Source organism: Melitaea cinxia, chromosome 21 (genome assembly GCF_905220565.1).
Source record: "Melitaea cinxia chromosome 21, ilMelCinx1.1, whole genome shotgun sequence".
In the NCBI taxonomy this organism is placed as follows: domain Eukaryota; kingdom Metazoa; phylum Arthropoda; class Insecta; order Lepidoptera; family Nymphalidae; genus Melitaea; species Melitaea cinxia.
The window spans coordinates 6,720,125-6,730,992 of NC_059414.1; the positions used below are offsets into that span (position 1 = coordinate 6,720,125).

General features: G+C 31.9%; 1 protein-coding gene across 1 annotated transcript; it reads right to left on the reverse strand.

The window, feature by feature from the left end:
* Positions 1 to 4,599: 4,599 nt before the first annotated feature.
* LOC123664269 (regucalcin-like) lies at positions 4,600 to 9,415 on the reverse strand. Its single transcript, XM_045598862.1, has 6 exons — positions 9,332 to 9,415; positions 7,957 to 8,113; positions 6,942 to 7,139; positions 5,838 to 6,056; positions 5,040 to 5,155; positions 4,600 to 4,890 (listed from the first exon to the last, which is right to left on the reverse strand). Exons 1-6 carry the CDS (start codon positions 9,413 to 9,415, stop codon positions 4,660 to 4,662), a joined length of 1,005 nt encoding a protein of 334 aa, XP_045454818.1. The 3' UTR covers positions 4,600 to 4,659.
* Between the last annotated feature and the right edge of the window lie 1,453 nt (positions 9,416 to 10,868).

Genomic DNA, 10,868 nt, shown 5'->3' on the forward strand with positions numbered 1-10,868 from the left:
GTGCGCACCGCACCACGTGACTGCACACATCGATAGCAGTGACGTACAGCGGCGTTGACGCGAACGAAAAGTTATGACATTCTCGTACTGATCTCTCACCATTGAAATTGGGCTTAGTTGCATGACTTGTATATAAGACCTTGGGGTTAGGTGAGTTGACAGCCGAAGTAATATTGTAACATGTTTTTGCGTTTTTTTAATCAGAAAATGATTGCTGGTATTGAGCTGATTTTCTTTTCTAAATCTGTAAAGTATGTTAGAACTACATCATACATATTTTTATTTTAATAATGTCACTAATATAGGAGTTATAATATATTTCTCGGTGCTCTGTTCAAAAAGGCCTTTTGCGGTGACCACTGTAGTTTCTACACCGATCACTTAAAATCAAAACACTTAGTGAATTATGTTTTTGGATCATATTGTCCTTGATCGAAGATTTATCACACCCTGGTTGTTAGATCAAGTTTTTATTTTGTGGAAATATATGAGAGATATAACTGAATACTTTAAAATATATTTTACATTGTAGTTCCGTACAGGTATAACAGATACGCAAAATTTATCTAAGGTAGTATGAAATTATGAATTTCTTTATATAAATTAGGACACATACAAATAATTGTTCTTGCAAAAATGCGCCGATCGTATATCGACATACCGTCGAGGGTAGTATAACATATATAACTAGATTTTTTACGTGAAAAGTTGCGTCAACTTGTATTCCCTCTAACTCCAATAAATATTTATTCGTGTAGCCCGTTTGTGATAAGAAAAGTAATATAGTAAAGTAATAGAAAAGTAATATAGGTCAGAAAATAGTAATTCTTTTTAGTACAACTTGGTCTTGTTTAGTCTTGGTAGAGGCAATGTGGGACGTCCTCCGGCCCGTTGGACCGACGATCTATGTAAGATTGCCAGTGTAGGCTGGATGAGGATTGCAGAAAACCGGGATTTCTTGCGTGAACTTGGGCGGCCTATATCCAGCAGTAGACTACAATAGGTTGACTGGCAATTTGGTCAGCAAACAAGCGTAAGGCTCATTTCATAGTAACCGATTACCGTAGCTTATAGACGCCTACAACAACAGAAGCATCGCAAGCGCGTTGCCGACCGTACCCCTTACCTTCCCCAGGAGCTCTGCCCACCTTACTCACCACAGGAGCAAGACACTATATGAGAGCAGTATTATTTAACTGTGATCTTCTGTAAGGTCGAGGACCGAGGCTCTTTCCCAGTCGAGCTGCTTCAGATATTGAGCAGAATATTTCCTCCTGTGCCCAACCTCAGTAATCGTAGTCAAATATCTTAGCCACACCTACGTGCACACTTAAACGTAGTAAATTAGAACGCCGTGTTTTTAATTCACCAGTTAATGAAAGCGACTCAAACAGACTATTTTACTGTCATTTAATTGGTCAAGAAGTGTGGCAAGGTAAGAGACAGCGATAACTCATTATTTTCACGACGCGATTATAGTAACATATTTGCACTACCCGACGGTATGTCGAGTAATATGCAATGATCAGACTAAAATAGATCTTACTATCTCAGGTAGATTCGGTTTAGGTTGTGTAGGTAGTCGTAGCGACGCAGGCGTCATATTACGTTGTGTCGGTCAGCCATAACACTGCCAACGCTATATCGGATACGGTAAATAACTTATATGCTAATGTAGTATGTGTAAATACATTTTAAATAGAGCAGGATATTTTAAAGTATTTATCTATGTATATTGGTACAGTGAATAAGATATCAACTGTTGTAGCTACAGGCCACTATTAATAAACTTAATTTCGATGTCCGAATATCAAAGTTTTTGCACAGAAAGCCAACAAATTTGTATTACAATCAGAAGTTTCGTTTTCAGTTAACGTTTTATACAGATAATACAAAGCTTTAAGAATGTTTTTGTAGCTACGATGAAAAAAAAAATGACTTCACCACAAAATAAAAATTCACAAAAGATTACTTTAATATTTTCTAAAGTCAAAAAGAAAAAGTGATTAGAGTAGATTTGATATATTTGTCAATTATAAGCTCTAAATAAGTTAAGAATCTCTTTGGAAATGGCGGATGCCCATGTATTGATAGACATCGGTAGTTAGTTCTATTCAACTATTGTCATAAAGATTAAAAAATAAACTGTTGCTGCTTGTAAAATTTTAGATAGACAATGTTGCCATTAGAATAAGTCTACCTCAGTTACTCTGCTTCCATGTTATACCGTTATACCCAGTTGATGTTGAGACGTAGATGCATTTAATCCTTATTAATAGTTTAACAGTACATAGTGTAGTTACATTTTCTTATGTCAATACCCACCATTATGTTTATTTCTACAAAAATGTTACTTAAAAATAATATAATTTTTTCAATACTGGATACGAATAAGTCAACGAGTTTCTTTTAGCGCGAAAATGTTAATAAACCATTCCTATAAAAACGCCTTATTTTGTAAGCAAGTTGTTCATCTATGTATCGTTTTAGGGTATTTATTTTTTATTTATTAAAAAAAAATTAAAAGCCTATTTACAATGATAATTTTTTATTGGAATGTGTTATTAAGTTACATTTTCTATTGCCTTACTACTGAATACGTCACTACAATATCATTTTTACAGATATGAATTTAGTCGCATTTATTGTATAAGGGATTTTATTATTAGTTCATATTTAGTCAGCTATAATATACATAATGTAAGGGTAATGAACAATTTTCAAATTTTATTATAAATGTTGTTTAGACATTGTGATAGTATTTATGTGGCGATAATAATTTTGTAAGTGATAGTCACGTTGTTATGACAATTGAAAATACATTTAAAACATACATATAAGCGTATTTATATAAAATGCAAATCATAATTTAATGATTTTTCTTCAATTCAACAATATTAACTTACATTTTGCAATATACTGCACTTTTATTGTAAATATATATTAAGCGATGATTCTAAAATAATTTAGCATAATAATATTGAATGTTTTATTTAAATATTTTAAAAACTTGTGTTAGGGTAAAATGTGCCTAAGATTGCCACAATATGTGGTTGTGAATATTAATTGGTATGTTCGAATTTTAACAAATATTTCTTAATATCTCGGTGTGTTTGAATCGATTTGACGTTTAAATAATGTTGCTCTTATTGAAAGTTTGGAAAGATGAATGCAATGCCTATTTCTAAGAGTCGTTACATCACGTTAAAAATTCCTGTACTTGTACTTGTATATTTTAAGTTAATAAATCTGTTCTGATCTTTAATGATTAATTTCATTCGTATCTATGAAAATAGTTTTGTTGTTCATTTGACCTTATATTTACTATAAAAGGTCTTTCTAACATGGTTGTATTTTACTGGACGTACAATAAGATGTATAGAAGTAGTACAATGTTGAAGTAATGGCTTTGAATCAAAAATAAAATTATAAGTTTGTTTTTAAATCCAGCTAGTGTTCAAGTGTCTCTCTTGACTGTTTTGAAATATGCTAGTCATCTATTGCTGTTATTACCTGTTTTTCGTTGTTAATATTGATGGAGTCTAAAATGTTGTATTTTATTGTTATAAATAATCTTGTAAGCGCATGTTCTATAATAAATTTTTTTCTGATCATGAATTATTTTTTATTTTAAATCTTAGTTTTAATGATATAAAAGCATATTAAATTTAAAGGTACAAAGGCTACAAAAAAGAAAAAAATTATTCAAAATAAGTTAAGCTTCAAACCATTTATTTTACAGTTTTCAAAAGTAGAAAAGCATATTTACACGTGTATTACTAATATACAAAATTAACAATATTATTTTCATTTTAGAAGTTTTTTTAACATTTGTCGTTTCTCAATATAGATAAATTAAACATAATTTCTCATAATTCAGACGTAACTAATGCATTCCGTTTGTTCTTATTAACTAAAGAAGTCGCTTGTTAACTAAGAATAGTGGTCAGTAGGGACACTAAAAAAGTTTCGGTACTTTGAGCTATCGAGTACATTTCCATTCGATACCAATACTTTTGTACTCGATACTTTGCATTCGATACTTTTACTTAATGAGTACTTTCTGGTAGGTATCGTGTCGAATAAGAAATTGAGTTTTAAATGGGTAATATTACCCTTTTTTGGTCGACTGAAAATTGAAAACAGTTGTTCAGTATTTGTACGATAATTTGAAGCGATGACTTTTTTTTGGAAGTCGAAGTATCAATACTTTACTTATACTTTTATAAGTACGATACTTTTTTTCGATACTACTCATGAGTACAGTATCGATACTTGTATTCGATACCGTGTCCCTAGTGGTCAGTATTTTCACCACAATAGGACATAGTTCAGTTGAATTCATGGGTGACGTTATTTTTATTACACCAACATTAAGCCACCGCGGACCGCGGTACCAAAATTTGACAGCCCTTGTACTACCTAGCTCTTGTTCAACAGTCTTGTAATAAAATAGCATTAATTTAGACAACTATCGCACACTTCCGAAATGGTTCGACCGATTTTTATGATTTTTTTGTGTGTATATATTAGGATAGGTCGTAAAGTATGTATTATAGGTACCGCTAGGTAATTAGCATGTCTATATCCAGTTTTTTTGTACTTAAACTTTACGCATTTAACAGTTCGCGAGGTCAGCTAGTATACGAGTATATATTATTAGTAGTCATTAGCATTGTCAAATCGAAAACGATACATAGGAACGCCATAGCTCCCTGTTTCTCTAATCGTAAATATGGCTCCACTCAACGGTTCTTTTGAATGTGATTTCGAAGTGGTAACAAATAATTCATCCAAATTGGGTCCGCCCCAACACACAGAGGTGACCCGAGTGACCGGCAGCTTGTATGCGTAAACAATTGTTCGACTATCAGGATCTATGTGTAGTACCTTAAAACAACAAAATATTGTGAACTAATATAAAAAGAATAAGGTATACATGAAAATTATTGTATGGTCAAAAAACTTAAATCATTAAATCGATTCTGTTTTTGTTATTAACTATATATACTTATATAATTTACATTTGGAAATCTTACCGAACCGCCAAACATGATAGCGACCCATAGATGTCCTCGACTGTCTATAGTCATTCCATCAGGAATTGCATCTTCGTACCCATATTCAGATATATCTATAACAGTCCTTCTTCCACCTGAAAATACGAATTTTATGTTTTTATATTAACTACACGTTTTTTTCTGACATGTAGAATTTATAAATTAAAGTTTGTAAATGTAATGTATTGTTTGAAATAATGTTTAGTCACCAAGTCAGTTCAACCTATTGCAGTCCACTGCTGGACATACGCCTCCCCAAGGTCCCAATTTATCAAAACCAGCCAGTTACAAACTACAACCAACAAGATTTTATTGCAACTTTTTACTAGAAAATACGAAAAGACTTTTTCACCGACCTATTTCATGCCGTATGATTAAATACTTAAACAAACGAAGGGCCCTAATTTTTTTTTACAAAATTTAAACCATACTGGTATATATTTACAAATCATAAGCAACGGCTACTATTATCTTAATCAATAATATTGAAACGAAAGTCAACTAATAATAAGTAGTATAGCGCTAAAAAGCAACGTCCTAATAATAGCTAATTGGAGAGTCCCGAAATATGTGCGATCGCTTCTAATGCTCTTTTGCTTTAGAGCGAAGCGCGCATTTTGTTTGTTTCGAAATGTATAAAATAACTGTTGGTTTTACTGACCTTTATAGCGCTACCGGTGAGAGGGACCGGGTAGGAAAAATGGGAGCCCTTTAAGAGGACTCAGTGAGTACGCTACGCGATGAATATAATAGATACGGATTTATTTGCGTTCTTACTTATTTCGCCATTAATCGGATCGAAGTCAAAAGCCTCTATCTTCTGCGTCGGCGAGTCGATATAATACATAACACTATTGTTGAGAGACCACGTAAGACCATTGGAGATGGACACAGGTCGAAGCTGTATCTGGGGGTTTTTGAAAGTTTGCTGGCTAATGCTGTAAAATGTCGCCTTATCTGGGAGCACGTCGTCACCAGACTGAGGTCCTTTTGTACCTAGCATTATCAAAATAAAGTAAGATAAATAACGTATTACTATAAAATTTACACAATATTTTGAAATATCCCAAATCCCTAATAAATAAGTATTATAAATGTGATTGTAAGTTTGTTTGTTACGCTTTCACGCGAAAACTACTTAACTGATCATCATTTACTTTGTACACATATTCTTGGAAGTATTAGAAGTAACATATATAGGATACTTTTTATTTAAAAAAACAATTCGATTCGAGCGAAGCCGCGGGTAAAGCTTGTAAGTATAGAATATTTTAAACCAAATGTATGTTAAAAATGGGGTAAAAAAATAGGACGTTTCAAATAGGTATTTCATTTGACTAGCCCGTTGGCGCAGTTTGTAGATGCTGCTTTCTGTTCCGCGGGTTGCGGGTTCTATTCCCGCCTAAGTCTGGGTGTAATATTTGTATTCATATTTTTATATAATTATGTATTATTTCTATGTATATTTATAAAAAAAAAAATAGTTTTTAACAGGCGGCTGTTACCTGTAACACAAGCATTAAGTTGCTTACCATAGAAACAGACGACCGTGTGTGTATGTTAAATGATATATATGATGTGATATGAAATATATTGCATGTGCTAGCGTTTATTGGGGTAGGCTATCTATCTGCGTCTTATTTCTCAGGTCTTACTTAAAATTAGAGGCAGCCCGACTAGTGAAGTAGGTCTACCTTACAGAAGCAAATAGCTAAAAAATGCTGCTCTCAAATATATTATTTATTATTATAGTATTGAGGTGAGTAAGGTCTTCTGGTGTTGCAAGCGACCGTAGGCTACGGTATCTGTTTATGATCAGGTGGACCGTACATTTTCATAACGCCTATCTAGTAAAGAAAAAACAGTTTGTATATAACTAACCTGCCCAGAATCTTCCATTAGAGTCCGCTTTCCCTTCATTGATCAGATTATCAGGTAGACCTTCGTCAAATGTGGTGAGTAACCGAAGCGCTGCGTCTCCGGCTACGTTCCAATCCAAAAAGTGTAAAGCGGCGCGTACGGCTACCAACAAGCGATTTGAACCCTCTACTAGAGATATTACGTTGACTTGACCGTAGCCTGCGAAAATACGATTTATTTCATAATTTGTGTCACTCGTGTTTTACCCACCTAAACTACACCGACTACTTGACTGTTTAACGCGGAAAGAATTTTTTAAATATGAACACTGGTTACTTAAATGTAAAATAGTCAAACTTTTACGCCTTATTAATAACTAGCGACCCGCCCCGGCTTCGCACGGGTGCAATGTTGATACTAAATATACTACAGAATGTCTTTATTTATAGTGTGAAATTAGCTTATAGCATGGTTATTAACATAATAACAACATTCAAATATGCTTCGTTAGATTACATGTTGTTACAGAATGCGTTGAAGAAATAAAGGTTCACTGCTCGTTCCCCGTAGGTGATAGCGTGATAATTTGTAGCCTATATGTTACTTCTTAATAATATTCGTGCCAAATTTGAAGTAAATCCATGCAGTACTTTTTGAGTTTATCCCAGACATACATACAGACAAACAGACAAAAATTCTAAAAACTATATTTTTGCCTTCGATATCGATTGTAGATCACACCTCAAGTATTCTTTAAAAAAAATATTCAATGTACAGTTTTGACTTTTCTACCATTTTATTATATGTATAGATACTTATTAGTATAGGTATCTAGTAAGTGTTCGAACTGTAAACCTTATAAGTACATATATACTAATAAATAAGTATGTGTAATGTGATGTACAACATTTATTACAGACTACTATAGTAACTTGCAAAGACATGAATTAAAGAGACTCTACTTTTATTCCTCACCTCCACGGAATCAGTATTAATGGCCGTTAATTTTTTAATTAACTGTTAAAATATTACGAACCAATATGCTTAGTGTATATCTTTCCAGTGAAATAATCTAGTCTGTGGACATTCTGCTGGAGCGCGTCGACGAAGTAAAGCGACTGCGAGTGGTCGTCCCACACTGGACTCTCTGCGTGCGTGAAGATAGCAGCCTTGTTGCTGTCACTCGTGGATACCTTGATATCATTTTAATAAGAGCATATTTTACAGGTTGTGGATAACGCTATTTGACCGATGACCGTATCCAAGAGATAAAAGTTTTTGATATCTTATTCTTTTTTACCATTGAATTCAACTAAATGTATGAGATATTTCTATTTGCAAATATAAATCTTAAGGCAATTTGGGAGAAGCATATCCTAATGACCTATTATACCTCCTGCTTTTAAAATATATTCGCAACTTATCTGCAAGATAAACTTTATCCAAAACCGGTCAAACAGGCCCTAAGACTAACAAATCAACAGGTAATATATAAAACTTGTCAAATTATTCACAATTCCAACTTCGACAGCATTTGAAAATAAGCTGGTTTGTAAGAGGCTGTTTTTTTGAAACAAGGATATTATTTTGATATGAAGTATCAAGAAGTTTCAAAGCCGAACAGCTTCAACGGAAAAGGATTAAGAATAAGAGGAAATGTTGTGATGGAATATTCAGGGCAAGATTTTTAACATATCGAGAGATTGACTCTTAGGGATATGATTTGGTCTCATATGGAAATCAATACATATAATAAAAATGTAACAGGTCGTAACGCAGTGTAACGCTGTCTGTACATGGAAGATATATAAAAAAAATATTGGGACCTTTATCGACACAAAAAGTACCCAAAACAATGTTAAAATGTGTCTGTGCGTTTGTGCACGATAATTTCAGAAACGGCTTATCCGATTTAAATGTGGTTTTCACTAATATATTGTGGTAAGCGTCACTTAACATTTAAATAACTGTAACTATTAGTATTTGTTTCATGTCAATCGGTTTATAAATAAAAAAAACTTATACCAATTTAAAGAATCAAGTTGAACATGTAAATACCCAAACCACATTGTTTATAATCCAAAATAAACCAAAAGATATATCCAAATTTTTTTTTCAAGTCACTATTCCACGCGGACAGACGCTGGCACAGCTCGTTTCTAAATATAACTCTCTTATAACGTAAAATACAGTCCAATTGATAAGGTTATTTTTTCAAATCTGTTTAAAAACTCGATTATATTATTTCATTTGTTTTCTAATTGAGACTAGATTAATACTTATTTCAAGAGGTGGCGACGATAATTGATTTTAGACAAAAAAACGGTTCTCTTTAATTAACAAACTTAATTTTGTTTTTGATGATTGCACATAATAACATATACAATCCAATATTTTAAAACAAAACTTACCATAGAAATTTTGTGATGCTGTATATTTTTTGCAAATGCGTACCCAAAGCAGGCGATAATTAATAGAACTTTTAAGGTACTCATTTTAATGAAATATTTGAACGATTGCTTTATCACTTACGAATTTACAAAAAAGCGAACAACGATCATTGTTCTTACTACAAATGAATGGCAGTACCTACTTGTTCAGTATACGTTATTCAAAAGAATATAAAAAAAACCTTTACGTCTGCACAATGCGTAGTAAAAACGGAAAATTGGATTAAGAAATAAAACACATTTTCGTATTCGCCTTTTATTTTATAACAAGACGTTACATGTAATTCCTACGAGCTTACAGTTATTCTATCTATTTACAATACAGTCAATGCAAAAATTACAAATAAAATTTAATTATATCTGGATCATTTTAATTATTTCACACAATCGTTTGTCATAAAAATATAGAAACACTAGTTCGTAAAACCAACATAATATTTTTGAATCTACAATGATAAATAATGTGTCACGTTACTGTATTAATTGAAATAAGAAGTCTCTACCGCAAAAGATCGACTTTTACATAAAGTTTGAAACACTTGAGTACCTATTTAGTCATATTTTCTTGTATTATGAAAAGCATATAACTCGTTTAATAAAAAAGTGAAATAATATAGTGTAAAAATTATACGAATATTCTATGAGTCCTTATTAATATTATTATTTTTTAAACATCACTTACTAAAAATGTCTTAAAACATTAAGTATGAAGTTAAGATTTTTTTTTAATAAGAAGTAAAAATAATTCCAGAGATTCCAAATGAAATATTGTGTTGTAATACTATATGTAGAAAATGCTTTTAATATAGCAAGTATACTTCCTAGTAAATAGTTACAGCGATAACATACATCGAGTTCCTTTTTAGTCTTTGAATAGAATACGAAAATACCATGTTTTATATGCCTTTAATTTTCAAATTTATTGAACATTGTTCAATGTGATGTGTTGTTCGTTAATGACATTGACTTAATTACTAATTGCTTTTATTTGTGTCGAAAATTATTGAAAAATCCGTTTATGTCAGTGTTTAAATTTTTTTATAAATATTCATTAAAGGTTAATCGAAACCTACAAGGATAAATAATGTATGGGTTTATTTTTGAAATGTTAAAGTATGATTTATATGTATATTTTTCGTTCTCAATCAACCGATTAATCTTTATTACCGTAACGAAAGCTCTTAATTAATGAAATTTTGTACAGTCCTATAATTAACCGTTCAGGCATTCACATTAGTTATTGAGTAGAGAAGCGTAACATTGACCTAATTATGTTGCTGATAAAACGATCTCGCAAGTGTCAGCTAGGCCCTTACAGCTTGCTTTATTTCAACTAATAAAATACAATTTTTCCTAACTTTTTATTTTCACTATCAGAAACCAATAACTGGTAAAATTGCTCCTAAAGCTGAGAATACTGTATAATAATTTGTATATTTTTCATTTGTGACGTTTTCCTTAAGTTTGAATTATACATATTACAATATACTTGGGTTAA

Coding starts and splice junctions, on each gene's coding strand:
- LOC123664269 (XM_045598862.1), bottom strand. CDS start 9,415: ATGAGTACCTTAAAAGTTCTATTAATTATCGCCTGCTTTGGGTACGCA. Junction 7,140..7,956: donor GATATACACTAAGCATATTG/GTTCGTAATATT, acceptor GTATTTTCGCAG/GCTACGGTCAAGTCAACGTA. Junction 4,891..5,039: donor CTATCATGTTTGGCGGTTCG/GTAAGATTTCCA, acceptor TGTTGTTTTAAG/GTACTACACATAGATCCTGA.